This window comes from Trachemys scripta, chromosome 3 (genome assembly GCF_013100865.1).
Source record: "Trachemys scripta elegans isolate TJP31775 chromosome 3, CAS_Tse_1.0, whole genome shotgun sequence".
NCBI lineage: Eukaryota > Metazoa > Chordata > Testudines > Emydidae > Trachemys > Trachemys scripta.
The window spans coordinates 193,138,565-193,165,241 of NC_048300.1; the positions used below are offsets into that span (position 1 = coordinate 193,138,565).

A 26,677-nucleotide genomic window follows, 5' to 3' on the forward strand; every position below is an offset into this window, starting at 1 on the left:
GTCATAAGGGGAATCAGACTTGTGATGTTCCAGAAAATTAGAACAAATTGACACTATTTCAGTCTGTCACACCCCACCAACAGCCAATCCAATCCCATCCCAGACGTTCCACAATGATACCCTGGCATTAGGTCCACACATCAGCAATTTCAGACAGATTGGTTTCCCTTTGCGCTGTTTAGAGGGGTGGGGGGGAGATCTAAATTAGAAAGTGAATCACATCCTTAACGAAGCAGAGACAGTAATATTCCCATGATTGTTTACATTGCACTGTCACTAAAATCCAGCAGGCTGCGCTATGAAACAGCAGGTTCCTACTTGAAGGCAGATGCTCCACAAAGAGGTGAATCTTTCTCTTTTCAGTCTTATCAATCTCCCTGAAATCAGGCCTCAGACAATAAACGCCTGAGGCCCCATGTGCATGCTGAAAGGTTTGCAAGGTCTGATACCATCATTAAATATCCGCAAGTGCAACATGACGTATAGGACCAGAGCTGGAAGCTCTTGCACAAGATAAGGGGACCTGAGGGTGTGAAGGTTGGAGTGGAGAGAAGGAGAGGGAGGATCTGGCATAGACTGGAGATTAGGGTGCTATGGAGCTCCCAGGCAGGGATTACACAGGGGGTCTTGAGGAGGGGATAAGCTCCATGTGTTGGGAGTGGAAGGAGGCAGTACAAAGATGCAGCTTCTCTATGGCTCACGCTTCCCCCAGAGCTGTACTGCTATCAGTGCAAAACTGAAGGAGAGAGGTGTATTGTAGAGGTACAGATAGAGGAGCTAACGGCAGCATGAAATGGGGCAGTCTGGACATCACGACAGAGGTGCTTGCACCCCTCAGAGAAGTCCCAGTAAAGACCCTGTGGCATTTGCCCATAGATTCTCATAATAACAGGACAGGGGATATGGCAGCCATGGAGCACTGCGACTGTACCGGCTCCTCGGACACAACACAAACCAAAAGGAGTTGTCACTTGTGTAAGAAATAGATTGATCCGCCTGAGCTCATTGACACATACAGAGATGTGTAGATCATGGTCAATAAACAGGCACATGTGGATTTAACATGCTTTGTATTTTATTTATAACTGAAAAAATAAATTAATTTCTATGGAGAAGAATGGCAGAAAAGCCCCACCCCACCGCACCCACTGTGACACAAACACACATTTCAGCATTGAGTTTTCAAAGCAACTTGATTGAATTAAGAGGGAATCTCTTTATGGGTGATACCAGGGCTCTCTTCTGGAAATTCTCCAGCTCATGTGGTTCTTTACGGCCCCAATGAATGGTGCTTCCATTGCAGCAGGATTCGGTGATTTTAGAAATGAGGGGACGTCTCCCAAATTCCCAGAGGTCCTGCTTAGACAATCAGCAGAGCCATCACCACCTGCACAAAGAAAAAAGACTCTCAGATTCTTTGTTTATTCCCATAAAAACAGGGAAAATGTGACCGATTTCCAATCAAACAGCACAGTAGGAATGTGCAGTCACTGACTGGTGAGTGTAGATATACATAGTTAACTCCAGTGCAGGGAATTCATTTCCCCATTGCAACAGTCTACTATAGAGTTTTAATGGGGACAGTCAGATGTATCTAAAGAGATGACGTGGCTGCCTACTTGGCTTACCAGGTATATACCAGGCATCTGAACTTGCGGGGGAGGGGAATACCCAAACCTAATATGTTGGATTTTTTTTTTTTTTGTAAACTAGAAATCGTTTCCTTTTTCAACTTTGAAATGAAAACAGTTTTCAAATTTTCAAAAAAATGTTGTGACTCTCTCCCTCTGCATTTCAACCAGGAGACGCAATACGCTTCAGTCGCTTTATTTTGGGATGTGGTGCACAACTGTTTGCCAAAATGGCATGAAAAATGCTGAAATTGTCAAAGAAATTAGGAATGGATCTCCCTAGAGAAGAAGAAGAGAAACTTCTTCTTGTGTGCCATGCCCAAAATCATCCAGGGTCTTTGCGCATTCATTTGTCTCACACGCATTCAAATGTACTCAGTCTCCATCACTTCAGACTCATAAACACGCTCCTAGAAACACCTCCCCCATCCTCACGCACATTAACATTCACCCAGGGCTCTACGTAAACTCAAACCTCTCAGGGTTTGCCTATGGGTCCATCTACACTTACGTGAGCATGCAGAGTACAGACATTACACCCATGCTGCCTGGGTGTGCAAATAGCCATGTACATGCTAAGGCATGGCTTAGGTGAGTAGAGTGCCCTACACACCTGAACCCCCCCAGGGTATATATCCTATACAGTTGACTACGTGCCCAAGCAGTGGTTCCCCATCCATACCGCCATTTTTAGCAGCATACTGTGCGGCTGCCAGAGCCTTTCTTCACTGCCAGCCCCCACTCCCCACCACCACAGCCTTTCCTCGCCACAGTGGGGGGCTCCCACAGTGGGGAGCAGCCAGAGCATTTCCCTGCCTCCTCCCTACTGTCAGATCTTTTCACTACGGCGGGTAGCTATACACTTCAAACAAATAAAAGGAAACATTTCTTCACACAACCAGGGCTGGCTCTAGCGTTTTTGCTGCCCCAAGCAGAGAGAGAGGGAAAAAAAAAAAAAAGCCGCGATCACAAGCGGTGGCAGCTCTACCACCACTTCATTCGCAGGTCCTTCGCTCCTAGAGGGAGTGACGGCCCCGCCACCGAACGGCCAGACGTGCCGCCCCCCTCTTCATTGGCCGCCCCAGGCACCTGCTTGCTAGGCTGGTGCCCGGAGCCAGCCCTGCACGCAATGCACAGACAACTTATGGAACTTGCTGCCAGGGGATGTTGTGAAGGTCAAACTATAATCGGGTTCAAAAAAGAATTGGATAAGTTCATGGAGGATAGGTCCATCAATGGCTATTAGCCAAGACAGTCAGGGATGCAACCCCATGCTCCAAGTGTCCTTAAATCTCTGACTGCCAGAAGCTGGGACTGGACAACAGGGGATGAATCACTTAATAATTGCCTTGTGCTGCTCATTCCCTTTGAAGCACCTGGTATCAGCTTAGGGGGGAAGGATAGCTCAGTGGTTTGAGCATTAGCCTGCTAAACCCAAGGTTGTGAGCTCAGTCTTTGAGGGGGCCACTTTAGAGATCTGGGGCAAAATTGGTCTGGCTAGTGAAGGCATAGGCCTGGACTCTATGACCTTTCAAGGTCCCTTCCAGTTCTATGAGATAGGATATCTCCATATATTATAGAATACTGGGCTACCTTTGGTCTGACCCAGTATGGCCGTTCTTACATTCACTGTAATGAACACAGGCACGGCCTGTTTTTCACTGTGGCAGGTGGCTACATGGGCAGTGCCTGTACTCTACACACTGCTGTAAGTGTAGATATAACCTATCTCACAAGTTGCACTGCTTGAACTAAAAGTGTGATTTTAAACCAATTGAGTGAACTCTTTGAAAAACACACAGTGGACACTTTTATTTCAGTTTAAACAAAGGGTTTTTTTGCGGGGGGGATTGGAGGGGACAGGGTTTGGCATGTGAATATAGATTTAACTTACTCAGGAAAAAAATATTTCTATGAAACTGGTTTAAACTGGACTATATAGAAATACCAAGGTCCACACTGTTTGGCAGTAGTTTAACTACTTAAGATTTGTAACTGACTAAAGGTTAAACTGATGCAACCTGTAATGTAAACAAGCCCTTTAGGCTCTTCCTTTCTGTGCTCTGCATGTCTAAATGACTAAATGTGCCGCCTGTCCGCAGCATGGATCTCAGAATTGCTGCAGGCAGCTACAGAGCAGAGGCAGCCCCCGCGCTCTCTCCTGGAGATTTATTTTTTTTCTATCTTGTCTTCACTATTCCTCAATTAATTTAGATTTCCAAGGCTGATTCTGGCCTGTGGCCCCATGTGGCAGTCTGGCTGCGTATATCGGGTGTACGGACACCTCAAGGCCCAGTCCATGAGCAGCATAGTGCTGGTATAATAGACCCTGCGCTACCCACTCCTTCCAAGCATTGGCACCGTGGATGGTGAAGGGGATGGTACTGGGAGATGCCAGGGCTGTGAGGCTGTAGAGATTCTGGGTAGCTCCACACAGCCTCAGTAAGGCTGCTGTAAATTAGAGCAGCCATCAAGGTTGATCTAATATATGCTGAGTCACTGCAGCTTCAAGCCTCCTTTCCCCCTAGATTCCGCCATTGGTGTTTCACATCCATGGGGGGCTACCCAGACTCTCTCCCGGAGCTAGCATCAGGGCCGAAGGGGGGGGGGGGCGTGAAGCCAGTACAAATTACCGGGGCCCGGCAGTCCGGAAGGGGGCCCGGGGCCCTGCTTCCCCCCCTCGTCAGCCCTGTTTAGCCGGTCCGCCCTTGCTGGGGGGCCCGAAAAAATTCCGGGCCCGGCTTCCCCCCCTCGTTGGCCCTGTTTAGCCGGTCCGCCCTTGCTGGGGGGCCCGAAAAAATTCCGGGCCCGGCTTCCCCCTCTCGTTGGCCCTGTTTAGCCGGTCTGCCCTTGCTGGGGGGCCCGAAAAAATTCCGGGCCCGGCTTCCCCCCCTCGTTGGCCCTGTTTAGCCGGTCCGCCCTTGCTGGGGGGCCCCAAAATTTTTTTTCACCGGGGCCCAAACCCGCTCTCGGCGGCCCTGGCTAGGAAACAGTGGTTTTCTTCCTAAACAAATGTGATTGCGTGACCATGTGTATATAAACCAGAGAGTAACAAACATTCCTGCCAGCCCTGCTGTGTTGCCTCGCCAATATTCTGAACTTACTGTAGACAGCAGCTGTCTGAACCGCTGCAGGTGCCAATACGAGCAAAACCGCTGGGACATGACCCACTCTGGCAGGAACCCCCGAGACGTATACACTGAATGATGTTCTGAGCCTGGGTGAATCCTGCAAAGAAAAGGAGTCTTAGTTTCCATGTGCAGAGCAGAGTAAATAAGAGGTGTGATTTCCACATGACAGGATTTCTCATTCCTTGAGACCCAGCAAAATCAGCCCAGTTATCTTCCAGTGAACAACTTTACTAGTTTATGTAACTTTTATGTCTAGCACCTCATGCAATAGGAAACTTAGGGCAGAATATTTTTAACTGGAGGTAGCTCTGCTTTCATAAAACTATCCACCCTCCATAGATATAAGCCCAGATCTTAAACTGTTTTCATTGCCCTACACACTGTCCCGCCCCAATGATGGCATTTCCAGGAATGAAGCCAAGCACATAGACGGGGCAGGTTCCTTCTGAAAGACAGTGTTGCGAAGGCCGTGAGATGAGAGTCTGCTCTGGTAGAAATCTGGGTTATATTTGCAGTTTGTGTAACCTCTCCATAGGGCGAGACCTGCCTTAGCAACATTTGTGAAGGGCTGTGACAAATTCGGAGATATGTGTTTAAGGTATGTGATCATTTAAGATCCTTATTCATTCTTGTTTGGATGAATAACTAAAATATGTACCCTGTGTCTCAAGATTTTTGTTTGTTTGGCTGGTTTGGTTTTGGTTTTGGTTTTTGAGGCAATGGAGCCGTTAGAGGACAAATGGTCCATCTGCTCCTACAGTGGAAGAGGCTATACTGAGTCATTGATGGTTGATTGCCAGAACTCCGGGGCCATGCAGCCCAGGAAACTGGACTAATTGGATTAGGGGGAAGGAAAACAAATCTTCCCCTATAGGTATCTCCTGAAACAAAAAGTATAGGAAATATGGTAATAGACTCCTTGACCCAGCAGAGGAGAAGTCTTTTAATGGAACACAGACACTGGCTCATGAGGGAGGGACATAGCAAGAGTGGCTGTGCGCTAGGGCTGTGTCTGCACTACAGAGGCTATACTCACATAGCCACACAAACCAGACAGAACCTACAGGGACAGACGTTGTTCTGTTGACGGAGACACACCACCGCCCCACACAACGCTAAGTACATTGACAGAATTACTCTTCCATCAACCTATCTGCATCTACACTGGTAGGGTTGTCAGCATAGTTATGTCAGTCAGGGGTGGATTTTTTCACACCCCTGACCAACCCCTATGCCAATCAGACATTTCAGGGTAGACCAAGCCTCAGACTGGGGTAGGTCACAGAAAGAAATATGCGGACTGGTCTACACCTAAAACTTAGGTTAACCTAGGTATGTCGCCTCAGGGCTGTGAATTTTTCACATCCCTGAGAGATGTTGTTAAACCAACCTAAGCCCAGGTGAAGACACCACTAGACTGATGGAAGAATTCTTCCGTTGACCTAGTTACTGCCTCTCAAGGGGGTGGATTTAGCCCTTCTGCCTCCACAGTAAGTGTCTGTAATGCTGCAGGTGTGCAGCTGTAAGATCTGGAGTGTAGACGTACCCTGAGTTGGTTCCGTTTTTGTCTGTAATTTCAGCTGAATTCTCCTTATTTCGTTTAATCCATAGTACATTCTGGTGCCTAGACAGGGTATGTGTTTTGGTTCATTTAGTCCTATTTCTGCCGTCATTTGAGCCTTTAAATAAAGAACATGGTTTTTAAAAGAGACCTGGTCGGCCTGAGGGTTCAAACTCTCTTCTCTCTCTGGGAGGAGGGAGCCCTGTAGACAGCCTTATGCACAGGGGCCTGCAAGTTAAAGGGGTCTATGGAACTAGACACTTATCCTTGTTTTGTTCTAGAAGGGGCAGGATCGTGAGATCCACCCCAAAGAAGGAGCAGTTACTAAAGGTGAAAACAAACTCAGCAGGGGGCAGCTGAGAAATCAAAGTAACTCAAGTGGGGCAGGGGCCATAAAGATCACAAGAGAACAGACTTATGAACACGGCTCAGCAGAAATTCAATGTTAATTAACGAGCTCCTTATTCCCAACTCAATACACTTTCCCCCAGACCAAAGGGTTGTTTGGGGGAGGTAGGGCAAAGGGGGAGGGTTCTGTTTGTCGGTGTCTTGTCTGGCTGTTCAGTTCTCTGTGCCGTGCTGAAGCAAGAGCATGTGCAGTGAAGACAGAAACTTGAGATTTTTAGTAGCAGGCCTCTAACAAGCTCTACTGAGGACAGCACAAATGAAAAAGGGATTTTCTAAAGATTATAATTCAGCTACATGTGAATGGATTTTCATAAGGCAACAAAGGCACTTTCCTAACCCTTGGACTATTCCCTTGCCAAGTTTCAAGTTTCTCCTGCAAACCATGGAGGTGTTAGAAGAAAAATAGTTGGAAATTTTGTTATAATGGAGAGTGTCAGACAATTTTGCTATAAGCCACAAATATCCACCTATATTATCCTTCAATTTCGTTTACATTTTACCTGGAGCACTCTGGAGCACCAAGAAGACAACAGCCAAGAGAAGGTAAAGGATCTTCATGGCTGAAGGTTGGTCAGGATGTCCGCACCACTGGAAAGAAGAGACAACAAGATAGAGAGGAGATGGAAATAGTCCCTGTATTTATAGGCCCCTAAAGGTTGTGAAATAGTGAGGTGTTGCAGTCTTGGCTTGAGGCACATGACATTTTACACTTTAATAGTAACAATTATCATTCCTACAACACCACAGATGCCACTGGAGCAAACGGCATAACCTGAGACGTGGCTTGGCAACAGGATCTCTGTTGTGGGTTTGTTGTCTTATATAATTGTTATCGGTATCCTATGTATATTTCAAGTATTTTCCTATTTCTGTGGATCCAAACATGTGCTCAAATGAGCATCTCAGCTTTCCTGGGAAAAACAATCTGCGAAGAAAAGCTTGAAATCATGCACCCTAGAGGTATAAGACAAATCTAAAGAACCCACATCTATTATTTTTGAAATAACAGGATTTTAAAGCCAATGTCATATTGTATGGAGCCTGACTCATGGTTCTTGAATGCTTGGTGATCGCAATGCCACACTCCCCTCCAGCCCCTTGAGGAAGCGGCCTGTCACTCCTACAATTCTCCAGTGCCTGACTGACTGGCCCAGTCCCCACTCCTGCTATGGTAGAGACCTGGCCAACTGGCCAGCACCCCCCTTATAAATTGAAGCTCCTGGTATATTCTGTGGAACAGGTGATTTTCTCTCCGTTCATTCTCACCCTTTGGTAGCAGGTCTGGGAAATGCTTCTGTTCAGTGAGACCAGGGTTGGCTTAATACTCTAGTGCATTGTAGATGTTCTAGACACAGTCTTTTGAAGGTGACTTGCAAAGGAGAAAAGGATATTATGTTTGTGCCCTTTTTAATTTACTGTTTTGCTTCTCTGCAAGGTATCAAGAGGCTTGAAGCGTTATTGTTGTTTTTGCTGTAATTTGCTTTCTTCTGCTTTTGGTTTACATTGGAAAAAGCAGGAAATTCAAGTCTGGTCTTCCTTGTTTTTGAGGGAGGTCTGTGTAATGACACAGAGAAATGGATGGGAGTTTCCTCAGCCCTTAATTGAAGTGATGCAGGAGAGGGGGATTGGCAGCTCAGAGTGTTGAATCTTTAACAAAGAAAGATTTTCTCCCTAGTGTCTAAAAGCCATTTGAGTGAAATAGCTGTTAGTAATAGCAATAAACAAAGAGTCTCTACCTTGGTGCCTGTGATGCAGTAAGTTACCAGTTCTTGCTCTTTCTCTCTCGGTCTCTCTGGCCCCATTGCTTGAATGACTATTTCCTGAATATATAAGAAGAGGTAACAGGCCACTGGATCACCTTTAAGAGGACAAAACAAAGTAGCTGGGAGCAGAGTTCTCAGGCTTGCCTGAGCTTCTGCTCTGATAGCAGAAAGGCATCTTAGTAAGTGCTGAGAAATATGGTGGGCAAGGAATATGGATCCACAGAAACTCCGTTCACCCTTAGCATGTGCGTAAGGCTTTGCCTGTGTGAAAAATTATACCAGTATGGTTTATATTGATGCAAGAAAATCAATACAAGCAATCCTGATCGTGGGTGTTCCCACTGCTGCACCAGTTTAAGCTACTTCACTTTTGAAGCTGTGCATCCACGCCGCACAGTGTGGCATTGATTGAAGTGCCTGGAACTCTGGGTAGATGTCCCAAACTATGTAATGGTGTTTCGAGGCTTTCAGCATTCTGTGTCATTTTCATGGTTGATTGTGGGACACCACCTGGATGTCAGAGGAATTAGTAGGAATAAGGGTCCAACTCCCATGATCCAGCCTGCTGTATCCCAGGATTCACTTAGTGCCCTTCTGCCCTGGCCATTTCAATATTACTCTTCCAGAACTGCTAACATGGAAGAATCCCAGATGAATGTTGCACTCCTATTATTGAGATGAAGAGGATGAGCCTCTTGTCCTGGAGAGCATGCATTGAGGCATCCACCACGCCCATTGCTGGTGCCATGGGTGGTCAAGGCGGGCAGTGTACAGGAGATTATTGAGGGATTTTAATGTTTAGAGTTTAGATTTGTATTGATGGAACCCATGTGCCTATTAACTATCTCCTCCCCACCACACATACCCTGGTTGTTCGTCAATAGGAAAGGCTGTTTCTGCCTGGTACTGTGGACTTTGGTGGATCACCAAGGTGGGTTCACCAACATTAATGTGGGGTGGTCTGGAAAAGCCTATGGTGCTCAGATGCTCAGAAGTTCATCTCTGTTTTTAGGCAGAATGTTTTCCTTCAGCTGTACAATGGATACAGAAGGAGTTAATTGAAAAATATGATTCTGGGAGGTCCAGCTTACTCTGTGCCTCCCTGGCTTATGAGGCCTTCAACTGGAATTTGGACAAGAGAAAAGAAATTTTTAATTTTACCCTCGGGTGTCTGGGAAGTGGACATTTGGAAAACTGAATGGCAACTGGAGGTTTCTCATGATACAGCTGAGGTTTGTGAGCAAAGTCTGCCCTGTATTACCAGGGCAAGTTGTATGCTATATGTCATGCCAAAGGTGACCACATGTGGGAAAGGTGAGGCCATTACTAGGTGCTGGGAACAGGAATAAGGAGATTTTCACCTAATTTTTAACAGCCTGAAGCAAGACCTTTAGCCAGTTTCGAGTAACAGGAGTGCCCAGTTTAGGAAGATCCCATGCACACATGAGAACAGGGCAAAGGGGAATTGACAGTAAGGAGTGATTGCTTTATTCCCTATCTGTCTGTATGTATCACTTAAATGTACCCTTGTTACTGCACTCTGACTTTTGTTCAAATATATTACCTAGCAGACCTGGTCAAGGAATGGATTTTTTTTTCCAGGGGGAATTTCCACATTTTGAACTTTGTTCCTGTTCTAAATTGGAACAGAAAGTTGAGATAGCGAAAATTTAGCATAATGAAAAACTCTGAAGAGTTTCAAATCAGAAACGTCTCAGTGAAAACCTTCCACTTTTAAAGCAGAAACCAAACAATTTAACATGTCAGCTCAGAACAGGAAGTGCTAGAGTAGTCATTTTGAGTTAGTTTTTTAGATGAGGTTGGGGTATTGTGGGTGCTTGGTGGTCTCCTGAAGTTTCCCATGGACACGCTAACAAAGCAACCCTATTTACCCGGTGGACAGGTTAGGATGAGCGATGAGAGATGAGGGGGAGCAAGGGGCAGTGAGGAGGGAAGAGCAGGAGATGAGAGTTGTAGGAGTAGCAGCTGCAGTCCCTCGCCATTCCAGGCGTCAGTGCTCTCAGCTCTGGGGAAACTTTGCATTGCTTGTAGAACACCAAATATGGCTTCCTCCCACCACTGTGAGGAAGGAAGCTGCATCAGCAGGAGGAGGGAATGAGTGCTCTGTGAAGCCATCTTCTCACGAGGCACCCAGACGTGCTGGGGGCAGGGAGGACCATGTCTCAGAGCTGCTGTCCAAGTGCTCCTTGTGTTTGGTCCCAAAAGCCATGTGGGTCCCCGGTCCCCTCCCTCTCCCCTCTGGAATGGAATCTTTACCAAAGAACTTCCTTTTGATTTTAAATTTGTAAAATGAAACATTCAGATTGAAATTAAATGAAATATTTTGCTTTGCTTTGAATTTTCATTCTGAGTCTAATTTTTCCCTGTGAAAAATCAAACATTTTAATCAAAATCAACATGTTCCCACAGAAAATTTCAATTCTGGTGAAACCCCATTTTCCAATGGGAACATTTTTCCATCACAAAGTCTCTACCAGCCCTGCTTACAGAACCATCTACTGGAAAACAGGACAGAGAAAGGAGCTATTGAATTTTGCCCTGAGTACCTCTAGGCTGTCTGAGAAATATGCATTTCAAAGTTTGAAAGGATTGTGCCTTTTGACACAGCTTGAGGCTAATAGCAATACCTGCTTTATATTACCAGTGCATACTGCATATGCATATTGCACAATATACATGAGACCAAAGGTGACCAACCATAGCTGCGAAAGTGCAGTCACGAAAGACTGGAAACAGCAATTCTGAAGCGCCTCAAGCCAGGCCTTTGGCCAATGTTTCCAGTAAAAGGAGTGCTAGTGATGGGAAGACCCTATACATACATGTCAAGAGCAGAGCCAAAGGGGAATTGAAAGTCAGAGTGATAACTTTATTCCATATTTGGCCATGTAGACCGCCTTCTTGTGGCTGCCTGATTGTTACCTAAATATTACATGCAAAAAGTTGTTACTAGTAAAGCCAGGTGAGTTTTTCAGCTGAAACTTTGAGTCTCTGAAAAATGTACACTCAGGTCAATCGAAATATTTTGTGAATTAGCGTCAATTTTGGCAAATTGTTTTGGTTGAGCAAAAAATCACAGATGTCAAAATGATTCATTCCCAACATTTGCCAAACAAACCATTTTGATTTTTCAGGCTAAATTCACAAGGGGACTTAAGTGACATTGACTCCTGGCTCTAGAGCAAGGACTTGAACGTGGGTCTCCTCCATTCGAGGTTAGTGGCCTAACCATGGGGCTATGCAGAGGAGGGAAGGCAGCAACTCATTCTCCTTGGTTTCTGTGACTAGTGCTTAAGCCCTTTGTGACTCTAGCCAGAAAAAAAATCAAAATGGTTTGTTCTGAAAATGTCCAAATGAACCATCTGGAACATTCGCTTTTTTTTTTTTAGTTCAAAACACCTGAATTCGTGGACAGTTTCTTTCCACCTGAATCTGCACGCTTTGCTGAAAAACAGTTTTGGCTGAAAAAATTTGCCCAGCTCTAAAGGTTAGTAGTAAAGGGGAGACCAAACCCCTGCATTTTTCTTCCACACATCTCACATTGCTCTAAGCCAGGACTTTCTCTGCATACGCTTCTAACTGGAATAAGGTGGCTCACCTGAAAAGGTGTCTGACTCACTCTATTTGGAGAACCTGCCTTTGGTCTTCACATGTATCAGAATAGCCAGACACTATTACACTGCACAATAAGCAACTAGAAAGAGGAATGGACACTGATGTCTGTATCCAAAGGAGCTAATAAGTGACAATGGGACAAATTCAACCCTGGTGTAAGCAAATGCAGCCTCACTCACTGCAGTTTGGCCCTGTATTTCCAAGAGCCCTGTGAATATAGATGTTATAGTGATTTTGGGCATCTCTATTGTCAGGCTCACACTGAGACACCCTAAAAGGCCTGTTTCTCAGAGAGCAGGGGCTCAGCATTGTCTGAAGATCAGAACTCTTTAAGGGGTCTCAAACTGGGACCCCCAAAATGGAGGCATTTGAAATCCTTAGTCACGTTTGAAAATCTTGTCTTGAGGTTTTTATGTGGCCTGCAGGATTCGTTTGTCATGAGGCACCATTCAGCCAAACTGTGACTGAGCAAACTCATCTGAGAATATTACAGCGAGAGAGGATAAGGAACATGCATGAAACAAAGATACATCCGGGTGTGCTCTGGGTGTGACACATAGAGGTGCATAGATCTCAGTGATCTCAATCCCTGTGCATGGATTTAACATGCAACAGTGATTTGTATATATAATTTCTTCCTACTGTCATTTAATTAAATAAAGGGATTTCTACAGAGAAGGATGGAAAATCCATCTCCGTGCATACAAGCAAATTTCAGTGAGATGATTTCACAGCTACTCTTCCTTTTATGAAAAGGAGAATAACAAACCTTGTTATCACGACTGATGCTTTCCCTTTTGGATTTTCTCCAGCTCATAAGATTCTTCCCAGCCCAAGTGAAAAGCATTTTAGGCTTCCATTGAAGCAGGAGCCAATGGCTTTAGAAGTGAAGGGACATCTCCCAGAGATTCAGCGTGGACAGGAAGAGTTGCTCTCAGGTAGGTGTTCTCCTGCAGAGACAAAAGAAACTTTCTGATTTTTTGCTTATATTCATAAAGCTAGGTAAAATATGACATTCAGTTTCAGATCTACAGATGCAGTAAGTACCCAGCAACTGAATGATGGATGCAGATATTCCTGGTCAAATTCAGCGCAGTTAGCCAACTGCAACATTTGAGGACAGAGAATTCCCACCTTTATTTAAACAGGTGACCCAGCTACCTGGCAAAAAGTACCACCCTTCTGAAAGTGGCTGCTCTCCTTACCCTAACCCTAACTCTCAAATAAGGAAAGCAAGTGCTCTCTCTCTCTCTCTCTCTCTCTCTCTCTCTCTGTCTTTCAGGCTCAAGTTTTTCAAAAACCACAATTAATTAAACATAAAATAGCAAGTGAAAAAGAAATATGGGGCCCAGAACCTCTCATGGTGGAACCTGGTACAGTTTCTTTGACACCAATTTACACTAGCTGAAGACTTGCCCCACACTGTAAAGCAATACTGTCCCCCATGCAGTAATTCCATCTAATGCACCTTTGTCAATGTCTAACGCCTGACTGACAAGTCTTATGTAACCCACAGGTGAGTGTCACAAGTCCCCCTGGGTGCCATTCTGCAGAGGCTATGAGCTGTTACAGGCTCACACTACAGAGGCTTGGTTCCTTAGCTCAGGACGTGGTTATTCGTGCTTTTAGCTCAGGAAGTCCTCAGTTCACTTCCCGGTGCATTAGCCAAATGAAAGGCTGTTGTTCTTACTCACATCATAACTTGTTCTTCAAGGGTGATTTTCACCCCTGTTCAGGGTTGCACGAGGCCTATGAACCACTGACACTCTATTTTGAGAACTTATGTGGGAATTAAATGATGCACAGGTCTTACAGTGGACCCTACATAAACTCAGAATCTCTTTGTGCCAAGAAGTTTCTCCTTATCAGAACTTTCTAACTGAAGGTGTCATAGTTTTCTTTTAATACAATCCAAATCCCTTACCTATATTGTCCACAGCACTATATACTCAGAGATTTTAAAGCCCTAAGGGACCATTGTGATCAAGTAGTCTGACCTTTTGCTTAACCCAAGCAATTAAATTGTACCCAGTGGTTCCTCCATCCAGCCCAATAGTTTATGGTTGAACTAGACCATATCTTTTAGTAAGACATCTAGTCTTGATTTAAAGACTCCGATGGCAGGAGAATTTACCACCTCCCTTGGCAATCGGTTCTAGGGGTTAATGACCCTCACTGTTAAAAAAAAATACATCTTATTTCAAGTTTGAATTGTGTTGACTTCAGCTTCCAGACATTGGATCGTATTATTGCTTTGTCTCCTAGATTAAAAAGCCATGTAGTATTAGGTATTTTTTCCTGTGAAAGTACTTACTTGTTTACTCTTTCGTAAACTACGCTGGTCCTGAACACAGTTTGAGGATCACGATTTGGTCCCTCAATGGATAATTATTTTATCTTCCTTGTTGACATACACAAGATGCTTTTTTAGTCTCCTGATCCTTTGTTTTGCACCTTGCCTGGAGCAGCCTGGAAGAGAACAGCAAAGAGCAGGAAAAGGAGCCTCATGGCTGATCAGGGCCGGCTCCAGGCACCAGGTTAACAAGCAGGTGCTTGGGGCGGCCAAGGGAGGGGGCGGCACCTGCGGCAATTCGGGGGCGGCAGGTCCCTCACTCCCTGTAGGAGTGAGGGATCTGCCGCTGAACTGCCGTCGCCGATCGCGGCTTTTTTTTTGCTTGGGGCGGCAGAAATGCCGGCCCTGTGGCTGATAGCAGGTTGAGTTCTAGCTTTGCTGAAGAGAAGGGATCCAACGACTGACGCAAACTGAGGTGCTTGAACTGAGGAAGATGGAGAGTCACTGTAGTTACGAGGCTCTGGGATTGTGAAATGTTGAGGTTTGAGGGCCTTGTCTATGAAAAATCCCATGTCTTTGGAAAATGAGTTCATTCCCCGTGTTATTGCAGCTGTCAGCAACATTCGAATGTGTTGTGATCTCTTTCAGTCAGCCATGACTGTGCGTGACTTAGCTTGAACAATGGCCAAGTCACCCTGAATTCTCTGTGCTCCCGTGACTTGTGCCAGCTACTGGGCTTTCCCTTAAAGGGCACAGGATTGGAGGAAAGGGAATGTAGGTTCCAGTGACGTAGGTGCAGGGCTGGGAGCCAGGTTAATCTGATGCCGCTCTCTGGGGCCTTGCGCAAGTTATGGGATAACCCCTCGGCCCCAACTTCCCCATTTATCAGATGAATATGATACCTGCCTGCCTGATAGGGATGCTCTGAGATTAGCTAGATGCAAGAGTGCGTAAGGTGGGCAGAGCAGAGAGTCTCTCTCTTCCTAACAGAATGTTAGGGCCCATTAGGAAAGGGATAGATAATAAGACAGTAAATATCATAATGCCACTATATAAATCCAAGGTACAGTCGCTCCTTGAATACTGTGTGCACTTCTGATTGTCCCATCTCAAAAAAGACATTAGAATTGGAAAAGGTGCAGAAAAGGGCAACAAAAATGATTAGGGGTATGGAACAGCTTCTGTATGAGGAGAGATTAAAAAGACTGGGACATTTCAGCTTGGAAAAGAGATGACTAAGGGGGGATATGATAGAGGTCTATAAAATCATGACTGGTGTGAAGAAAGTAAATAAGAAAGTGTTATTTACTCCTTCTCAGAACACAAGAACTAGGGGTCACCAAATGAAATTAATAAGCAGTGGGTTTAAAACAAACAAAAGGAAGTATTTCTTCACACAACGCACAGTCAACCTGTAGAACTCTTTGCCAGAGGATATTGTGAAGGCCAAGACTATAACATGGTTTTTAAAAGAACTAGATAAGGATAGGTCCATCAATGGCTATTAGCCAGGATGGGCAGGGATGGTGTCCCGAGCCTCTGTTTGCCAGAAGCTGGGAGTGGGTGACAGGGGATTGATCACTTGATGATTGCCAATTCTAGTTCATTCCCTGTGAAGCACCTGGTATTGGCCACTGTCAGAAGAAGGATACTGGAATAGATGGATCATTGGTCTGACCCAATATGGCCGTTCTTGTATTTATATGTTCTATGTTCTATGTTCTTATGTATTCTAAAAGCCAGCAAGAGGCTCAACTGGGGGAAAGGGCTGGAAGAAGGAGCTTGGCTCTTGTAGCAGGTCTCTGTGAGGGGAAAAGGCCTGCTTGGGTTAGGGGAAATGCTTTGTTTTGTGTTTGAATAATAAAGGAAGCCCTGGACCAGACTTTGATCATGCCATCCATGCTTCCTGGGCTGGAGAGACAGACCAGTCGTCTGCACGCACCATGTTATTTTGAAGTTAAATTTATTGGTTTTAAAAAAGATTTGGGTCTGGGTCTTACTGTTTGTTAAGGTTTCCATGCTGCTCTACCAATCCCCGCCCATTGCTTGAATCTAAGGTCTTTAGTTTCAAAGCACAGATTCCTATTGCTTGTGATAAAGGTAAACCTGTTAGCTGAAAGCACAAGTAAGCTGGATCAATCACTAGCAGGGGATGGAGCGCACATTTTGGGCACTACAGCGCCCTGACCTCACTTGGGCCTGAGCTTGCAGTCATTATTTAGGCAAAAGTCCCCAAGAATTTGCTCTCTAAGGTTGCCACAGGTCCAGGTTTGCCCAGGATCATCCCTTTTTTGAGGTAGCTGTCTCAGGAAATCTGTCAGGGTGTTCAGTACACACCAACAGCTGGCCAGTGTTATGGGCTCAGGGTCATCCCAGATGTCCTGGGGGTTTTTTGGACCTCAGAGGTGGCAACAGTATTGCTCTCATCAATATCAATGGTAGTTTTGGTGGAATAAGAACATCAGGATGGACTGTCACTTAGGTTCTTCTCTGGGGAAATCCTAAATTCTTTCATCTTGGATTTACAGTCAATTGTCTATGAGGCATGCTTGAGCCACTGAACTTTTGCATCCATACTATGAAGCAACCTTATTTGCTGGTATAAATAAAAAAGAGAGATCACCGATATTAGGTTAATAAATCCTTTATTTTTTGCAAATAAAATAATAATGAGCACGGATGTTATACTTCACATCTCCAAAGTGCTACACAAGCTGATTAATATTCAAAACCTCCCTGTGAGGTAGGCTGGAAGGTGCATGCAAGAAGGAGTAGCCCCCAGTTTTGATTGATGTCTAGATAGAGGGTATAAACAGGATATATTTTTAGGAAACTTATTTTAATGATCATTTGCAGGAGAGCTTAGAGAAAGGATGAGTTGATCAAAAACATTTCCTCCTGGCAGTAAGACTGTTGCTGGTTTTATTGACCCCAAAAATTATCTTCTTATGCTCTTGGAATCCTATGAGGATAAAAAGCGATGTGTTATTTCACGGAAGTGTAATCTCGAAGGTTCGGATCCACCCTTCTCTTTAAAACCCACCTATCGCCCTTTTTTCTGAATACTTTGGGTCAGATTTCTGCATTTCGCCCTGCCACCATTATGGGCCAGATCCTGAGCCGGAATAAATCATGATAGCACCATAGATGCCATCTTGGTCTTTGATATGTTGTGCTATCACCATTCTACTAATGGAATTATGCTGATTTACACCAGTTTATTCATATGAGAGGATGGGGGCTGTAGCCTATGTCAAGGACCAAGGTAGTGCCTTGTCTTCAATGGTGTCCCTGTAGTTACCCACAGCACTACATGGGGTGCCTTTAACCCTGTTCTCGGGGACCATCTGATCATATTTTTTTTGCCTGCCAGAATGCCTTAAAGTAAATTAACATCATGATCTATGGTTGCTGGAAAAATCCCTAAAGGACCAGCTCCTCCGTTGATATAAATCAGTCACTCCATTGACTGATGGCACTACACTATTTACTCCTGAGGATACAGCTAAGGATTTCCTGGTGCAATTTCCTGGTGCAAGTGCTGGAGGAACCAACTAGGGGCAAAGCTTTTCTTGACCTGCTGCTCACAAACAGGGAAGAACTAGTAGGGGAAGCAAAAGTGGATGGGAACCTGGGAGGCAGTGACCATGAGATGGTCGAGTTCAGGATCCTGACACAAGGAAGAAAGGAGAGCAGCAGAATATGGACCCTGGACTTCAGAAAAGCAGACTTTGACTCCCTCAGGGAACAGATGGGCAGGATCCCCTGGGAGAATAACATGAAGGGCAAAGGGGTCCAGGAGAGCTGGCTGTATTTTAAAGAATCCTTATTGAGGTTGCAGGAACAAACCATCCCGATGAGTAGAAAGAATAGTAAATATGGCAGGCGACCAGCTTGGCTAAACAGTGAAATCCTTGCTGATCTTAAATGCAAAAAAGAGGCTTATAAGAAGTGGAAGATTGGACAAATGACCAGGGAGGAGTATAAAAATATTGCTCAGGCGTGCAGGAGTGAAATCAGGAAGGCCAAATCACACTTGGAGTTGCAGTTAGCAAGAGATGTTAAGAGTAACAAGAAAGGTTTCTTCAGGTATGTTAGCAACAAGAAGAAAATCAAGGAAAGTGTGGGCCCCTTACTGAATGAGGGAGGCAACCTAGTGACCGAGGATGTGGAAAAAGCTAATGTACTCAATGATTTTTTTGCCTCTGTCTTCACGCACAAGGTCAGCTCCCAGATTGCTGCACTGGGCAGTACAGCATGGGGAGAAGGTGACCAGCCCTCTGTGGAGAAAGAAGTGGTTCGGGACTATTTAGAAAAACTGGACGTGCACAAGTCCATGGGGCCAGATGCGCTGCATCCGAGGGTGCTAAAGGAGTTGGCGGGTGAGATTGCAGAGCCATTAGCCATTATTTTTGAAAACTCATGGCGATCGGGGGAGGTCCCAGATGACTGGAAAAAGGCTAATGTAGTGCCCATCTTTAAAAAAGGGAAGAAGGAGGATCCGGGGAACTACAGGCCAGTCAGCCTCACCTCAGTCCCTGGAAAAATTATGGAGCAGGTCCTCAAGGAATCAATTATGAAACATTTAGAGGAGAGGAAAGTGATCAGGAACAGTCAGCATGGATTCACGAAGGGGAAGTCGTGCCTGACTAACCTAATTGCCTTCTATGATGAGATAACTGGCTCTGTGGATGAGGGGAAAGCAGTGGATGTGTTATTTCTTGACTTTAGCAAAGCTTTTGATACGGTCTCCCACAGTATTCTTGCCACCAAGTTAAAGAAGTATGGGCTGGATGAATGGACTGTAAGGTGGATAGAAAGCTGGCTAGATCGTCGGGCTCAACGGGTAGTGATCAATGGCTCCATGTCTAGTTGGCAGCCGGTTTCAAGTGGAGTGCCCCAAGGGTCGGTCCTGGGGCCGGTTTTGTTTAATATCTTTATTAATGATCTGGAGGATGGTGTGGACTGCACTCTCAGCAAGTTTGCAGATGACACTAAACTAGGAGGCGTGGTAGATACACTAGAGGGTAGGGATCGGATACAGAGGGACCTAGACAAATTAGAGGATTGGGCAGAAAAAAACCTGATGAGGTTCAACAAGGACAAGTGCAGAGTCCTGCACTTAGGACGGAAGAATCCCATGCACTGCTACAGACTAGGGACCGAATGGCTAGGTAGCAGTTCTGCTGAAAAGGACCTAGGGGTCACAGTGGACGAGAAGCTGGATATGAGTCAACAGTGTGCTCTTGTTGCCAAGAAGGCTAACGGCATTTTGGGCTGTATAAGTAGGGGCATTGCCAGCAGATCGAGGAACGTGATCGTTCCCCTTTATTCGACATTGGTGAGGCCTCATCTGGAATACTGTGTCCAGTTTTGGGCCCCACACTACAAGAAGGATGTGGAAAAATTGGAAAGAGTCCAGCGGAGGGCAACAAAAATGATTAGGGGTCTGGAGCACATGACTTATGAGGAGAGGCTGAGGGAACTGGGATTGTTTAGTCTCCAGAAGAGAAGAATGAGGGGGGATTTGATAGCAGCCTTCAACTACCTGAAGGGGGGTTCCAAAGAGGATGGAGCTCGGCTGTTCTCAGTGGTGGCAGATGACAGAACAAGGAGCAATGGTCTCAAGTTGCAGTGGGGGAGGTCCAGGTTGGATATCAGGAAAAACTATTTCACTAGGAGGGTGGTGAAACACTGGAATGCGTTACCTAGGGAGGTGGTGGAGTCTCCTTCCTTGGAGGTTTTTAAGGCCCGGCTTGACAAAGCCCTGGCTGAGATGATTTAGCTGGGAATTGGTCCTGCTTTGAGCAGGGGGTTGGACTAGATGACCTCTTGAGGTCCCTTCCAACTCTGATATTCTATGATTCTATGATTCTATGATTCTAAGGATCTCCTTTAGTAGCTCTTGCTCTGATGAAATATGTAAACATATGTCTGCTACAGTGGGAAGATGATGGGCCCGATTCTGCTTCCGCTGTAGCTAGTGGGAGTTTTGCCATTGAATTCAACAGGTCCTAGCTGAACTTCTAATGGACAATAATGGCCCTGAGTGTCAAATAATTAAACAAAACTACCATGAAGCAAATTGCAAGGTGGATAAACTTTTATCTTATCAAATTAAAGCTGATCCCCAAAGGTGCATAGGAAACAACTTAAAGCCACAGGGGAAAGGAATGATTCGCTCACCAGGGAAATTCCCAGTACTGTTAGAAATTCATCTTCAAAGAGAAGAGTGAAATAAATATACTGCTGCCTCAACCCATTTCCAAATTCACTCAGACATTCATTCAGCCACCATGTTCACACACACACACACACACACACTTCCCTAGCCACACAAACACACACATCTCCAGATTCCCACCTGCCAAAAAACCCAAACACAGACTCCTTAATAGACCAGGTCAAAGCAAACAAACAAAAAATCGGGGAGGAAAATGCAAATGTTTTGTGGACATTGCTCCTTTTTTTTTTTTTTTTTTGGAAAACATTTTGAACAGCATGTGTAAAAAAGAGTAGAAATGTACACCACCATTGTTGAAAATGTCAACCTCTTTTCTTACCGAAATTCAAATTATGAATGAAAAAATTCATCCAGTGATGAAACACAATTACACACTCACTCCTTAAACATAAACCCATCCTACACACAGTCATCTTCCCTCTCCGCATAGCCTCCCTGCATACCAGGTTCACCTCCTAATTAAGGAAATGGGAGCCTGTGTTAGTTTAATGGCTGAGTGACAGCTATTTCTGTAAGGCTGCTATGCCCTCTAGTGGCTTTCCACAGCTCAGCCGGCCTTTTACCTTGTACAGCATTGCAGCTGTCCACCGTGGCAAGTTCCTGAGACAGAAAAGACTGGGGGACAGTTCAGCAACCGGCAGAAACCTCCTTGGGCTTTACACGCCAGAGTGTCAGCAGGAGGAGGACCCACATCAGCAACACCTGAGTGAAGAAGAGTCTGTTAGCGTCTCAGTTTTCAGTCATAAACATAGGGAAAATATAGGGAGTTATTTCAGCAGGAGAGCCCATTCACAGAGGGATTAGCACAGGTACCCCTCGACAAAGCCACTGTTTCCATTGAATTTATTTTGTCCGCTACAAAACTGCCCTGCAGCGTTCTGTTTTCTAAGGAACCATGAGAGCTGTGTGCACATTCTGCCTGATGCCCCAGGATTAGGACAGACAAAAAGCGTGCAGGTTAATGAGCTGTTGACTGTAGTTCTAAATATGGACGTGTCCTTTGTTCCAGTGTAACCCACTCAGTATAGTGTTCTGGGGATGTTTTCTAATGAAATCTAAAGCTATTAAATATACTGTAAGTGAGAAAGCACAAGTAAGCTGGATCAATCACTAGCAGGGGATGGAGCGCACATTTTGGGCACTACAGCACCCTGACCTCACTTGGGCCTGAGCTTGCAGTCATTATTTAGGCAAAAGTGGCCAAAAATTTGCTCTCTAGGGTTGCCACAGGTCCAGGTTTGCCCAGGATCATCCCTTTTCTGAGGTAGCTGTCTCAGGAAATCTGTCAGGGTGTTCAGTGCACACCGACAGCTGGCCAGTGTTATGGGCTCAGGGTCATCCCAGATGTCCTGGGGTTTTTTTGGACCTCAGAGGTGGCAACAGTATTGTTCTCATCAATATCAATGAGCTTGTTACACCCTTGGCTAACAAATGATGCTCTTTTAGCTCTGGCAGCAGAATCTCAGCTGTTAAAATCCAGAGACACCACGTTCAGTCCCTACGGCTGACAACCTATGCACTGTGAGCCTGCTCCTAGACAAGGGGATTGGATCTACACCACTGACTTTGTGCTGTGAATGCTGCTGTGGTTTTATATTCTTTCCCCCAAGTACCAGATTCCAATAATGGCATTACTGGCATCAGCCCGAATACTGATTGTCCAGTACTATAACAATTGCTGTACAGTATATCCTGAATGGCAACTCAATAGAGTGAGTCAGGAGTTATACCCGTGGGTACCAGGTTAGTTTTAGCTGCAAATATACAGCTAGCTATAAATACTCCAGAATAAGAAGGACGGAGCTCATGCTCTTTCAGGGATTTCCTTTGCTATGCACCATGAAAGCCTTGTGTAGACTAAGATTTAAAGATGTGATATTAGATCAAGTTCCTCCAATCTAATTAATGCTACAGCTGGGCAGGGAACCGTTTTCCCATCCTGTGAGAATTTTCAAGAGTTTGAAATAAATGTCCTGTTCCAAATCAGGATGAAAAGTCAAAATCTTAAAACTTTTCATGACTTGAAAAGCTAAAAGGAAAACAAAAAGTCAGATCAGGTCAATTGAAACATCTCATTTTGATAATTTTGGAACGTTTCATTGCAATTTTGATCTTTTACTATTTTTTTAAACTAATTTTGAAACAAAAATTCATTTGAACCCTGAAAATGAACTTTTTTCTTTTAGAAACTGTCAAAATTCCTGTTTTGACCATTTCAAACCGCTTCCCCCCCCACACACACCCCGTTTTTTGTCTAAATGGGAAATTTGTCAAATGTTGTTCAAAATGTTTCCCTGCAAATAGATTTGGTTTTGATGAATTAGCATTTTCAAAAAGAGAAAGGTTTTGTTAAAAATTTCTTGAGTAGCTCTAACTGATACCTTCTTGCTTTAAAAATTTCAAGTGATGGAAAATCCATCACATCCACTGATAATCTGTCCCAGGAGTTAGTTACCGTCACTTTTAAAGCATGGGCCTTATTTCCAGTCTGAAATTGCCAAGATTCAGCTTCCGGCCTTTGGATCTTGGGTTTGTCTTTGCTTGCTAGACTGCAGGGTATATCTGCTCCTCATGTAGTTACTCTAGGGATTCATGTAGTTCCTCCAAAAAGACAGCCACTGTCCATTTTAGGCTGCCAAACATAATTAAAATATCTATTATAAATTATAGCCAGAGTTTATCTCTGCTGAGTTGGGCTCCTTTCCATAGAAGCTTTCAGTGGACTGGGTGCAGATGTCTTCTAATGAAATCTAAAGCTATTAAATATACTGTCCTCAATATTGCACTAACCCTGAATTTGGTGTGAGGATCAGGTTTTCGTCTGTCATTAGTTCCTTACTTTATCTTTCCCATCCACATTTATATCCCTTTTCATCCTCCTTATCATGTATTGTACATCTCACCTGGAGTAGCCTGGAAGAGGAAGACGAGAACAGCAAAGAGCAGGTAAAGGATCCTCATGTCTGAAGATTGGCTGGGAGCTTAGTTTCACTAGAGAGAAGAGACTCAAAGACCAGCTGAGACTGAAGTTTGTTAGATGAAGATAATGAAGTCCCTGTTTTTATAGGGCTCTGGGGATTAGGAAATGTTGATGCGTGGGTGCCTTGTCAATAAATAACTGTGCCTAATCTTTTGCGGAGCTGGATGATTACCTCTGTTATTGCAGATTTCACTGAAGTATGTGACCAAAATGTTGCAATCTGAAGTGTGAATTTCCATTAGCCTCGTCTATATGTTATATAACTTGAATAATGTCCAAGTCACACTGAGTTCTTTGTGTTCTCATGGCTTCTGTGGGTCTAATCCCATTAAACCATCAAGCTGGGCAAAATGTTTGTGCAAAATCATTTTTCCTCCAAAAATGCAGATTCAGGTCAGCTGGAACAATTGATCAATTTGAAACAATTTCAGCAAATTGTTTTGGTCAGAAATAGAAAAAAAAACAACTTTGGAAATGTCAAGACGATCGTTTCAACATCTCCAAAATTAAACCTTTTAACTTTTCATTTTGGAAAGACATTTATTTTTTGGAATTTCCTTCAATTGTATATAGTTTTATATATTTTTGTATAGTTGGGATTATGTTTTCCAGTATGCATTATTTTCTCCTATCAACATTGAATTTCATCTGCCATTTTCTCACCCAGTCACCGAGTTTAGTGAGATCCCTTTGTAACTCTTTGCAGTAAGCTTTGGCTCTAACTATCTTGAGTAATTTAGTATCATCTGCAAACTTCACCACCTCACTGTTTACCCCCATTTCCAGATTGTGATGGGGTAAACAAACCCCACACTGGGCCCAAAGGAGTGAGAAGGCAATACTGGATCCAGACAGCCCTGCTCCTCTGAGTCTGCTGAGCATGTTTCAACAGGAGCAGCAGGATAAATGGAGATCAGTAGCCCAGACAAAGAGGAGTAGACAGACTACAGGAGAGCAGAATCCTTCTCCGGGAAGCTAGGCAGAAGGTTGAGCCTAAGAGGTGACCACAGAATGGGTAAAACCCATAGTCAGTGCCTTCACTTGCCACCACCCTCTTTGAAAACCAGCAAGTCCTGCAGGGCCTTGCTCCTTTGGACTCTTTATTCGGTTGAGCCACCAACTGTTTGGACCATGCCCCAAAGTGTAGGGACCTACTGGTAGTGAGTAGCCCAGGGAAGTGAATTTAGACTCGTTGCAGGGACAAACTTGGCAGTGTTGATTCCCACAGCACTCTGGGAAGGACCCAGTGTAGAGGGAGGGCCTAGGTCCCCCTACCACACCCCACGTAAGGGCCAAGGCCCAGATGAAGGTGGAAAGCCAAAGACTCCCAGCTTACGGTCAGGAACAGGTACCTCTACCGCCCTGACAGAGAGGCAAGCAGTCAGAAGTGAGGTGCTCTCACCACTAGGCTGCCCAGCCCTTTGAGCCCCCTATCACACAGATCATTTATGAATATGTTGAACAGCAAAGGTTCCACTACAGATCTTTGGGGGACCCATCTATTTAACTCTCTCCACTGAGAAAACTAACCATGTATTCTTACCTTATGCCTGTCTTTTAACCAGTTACTGATCCATGAGAGAACCTTCCCTCCTATCCCATGACTGCTTATTTTGCTTAAGAGCCTTTAGTGTGGGACCTTGTCAAGGCTTTCTGAAAATCCAAGTACATTATAGTCACTGGATAACCTTTGTCCACATGATTGTTGACACTCTCAAAGAAGTCTAATAGATTGGTGAGGCATGAAATCCCTTTATAAAAGTTGTGTAGTCTCTTCCTCAGTATATTGTGTTCATTTATGTGTCTGACAATTCTGTTTTTCACTATAGGCTCAAGCAATTTGCCTGGTACTGAAGTTAGGTTTACTGACCTGTAATTGCCAGGATCGCCTCTGGAGCCCTTTTTAAAAATTGGCATTACATTAGTTATCCTCCAATCATCAAGTAAAGAGTCTAATTTAAGCAATAGGTTACATTCCACAATTAGTAGTTATGCAATTTCATATCTGAGTCCCTTCAGAACTCTTGGGTGAATACCATCTGGTCCTGGTAATTAATTACTGTTTAATTTATCAATTTATTCAAAACCTCCTCTATTGGGGACAGGTCCTCAGATCTGACATCTAAAAAAAAGTGCCTCAGGTGTGGGAATCTCTCTCACATCCTCTGCAGTGAGCACTGATACAAACAATTCATTTAGGTTCTCTGCAATGACCTTGTCTTTCTTGAGTGAAGCTTTAGCTCTGTGATTGACCAGTGGCCCCACTGACTGGCAGGTTTCCTGCTTCTGGTGCACTTAAAAAAATTATTTGTTTTATGTCTTTATATAGTTGCTCTTCAAATTCTTTTTTGGCCTGTGTGACGTTACACCCCATATTCTTCATAGAAATATCATTATGATATGAAAATGGCATGACTAAGATATGTTTTATGCAAGAGAGGTCATATGAGGTATCATTGAAAAGGCTATGATCTACTGAATGTGTTTATCCAATTTGTATGCAGGTATCGTTTTTGTATCCAAAGCTAGGAATATTGACCATGTATCTGTATTTCAAATGTGCTACTTTGGGTGACACCCACAACTAGCCCTTCAGGTACAACAATGAAAAAGCCAGACAGGGCTGATGGCCCATCAGCAAACACAATGGACTGTGAAAGAGCTTAGTCTTCATGTGGATGCTCCAAACAGCCTGCAAGTAATGGCTGCTACGATCCTGCAGAGACATATGATTGAGTCACCTGGTACTAGACCCCACTTGGAATGCCAGTGTTTTTCCACTGGAAGACAAAGGGTTCCCGCCATACACAAAAGCTATAAAAGGTAGGGGAGTGACATCATCGTGGTTCTCCTCTGCCTCCCCACCCAAAGATACACTGGGAAAGACCTGGAAACAAGAACTGAACTTGGGGGAGAAGATCTGAACCCAGGCTGGAAGGGTGTCCACCCTGTAAGCGAAAATACCTGAAGTTTCAAGCTGCAGGCCAGTGCAGCTGGCTTTCAAGAATCTCTGTAATCTGCCTGAGACAACAT

At 44.5% G+C, this 26,677-nt stretch overlaps 2 protein-coding genes across 2 annotated transcripts; both read right to left on the reverse strand.

The window, feature by feature from the left end:
- Positions 1–4,731: 4,731 nt before the first annotated feature.
- On the reverse strand, positions 4,732–8,533 carry LOC117875544 (gallinacin-5-like). The gene is made up of 3 exons (XM_034766924.1): positions 8,495–8,533; positions 7,232–7,319; positions 4,732–4,859 (listed from the first exon to the last, which is right to left on the reverse strand). The coding sequence occupies exons 1-3, from the start codon at positions 8,531–8,533 to the stop codon at positions 4,732–4,734; spliced, it is 255 nt and encodes an 84-aa protein (XP_034622815.1).
- Positions 8,534–17,252: 8,719 nt separating this feature from the next.
- On the reverse strand, positions 17,253–23,691 carry LOC117874067 (gallinacin-10-like). Its single transcript, XM_034763879.1, has 3 exons — positions 23,568–23,691; positions 21,228–21,366; positions 17,253–17,382 (listed from the first exon to the last, which is right to left on the reverse strand). Exons 1-3 carry the CDS (start codon positions 23,623–23,625, stop codon positions 17,367–17,369), a joined length of 213 nt encoding a protein of 70 aa, XP_034619770.1. The 5' UTR covers positions 23,626–23,691; the 3' UTR covers positions 17,253–17,366.
- Positions 23,692–26,677: the final 2,986 nt, after the last annotated feature.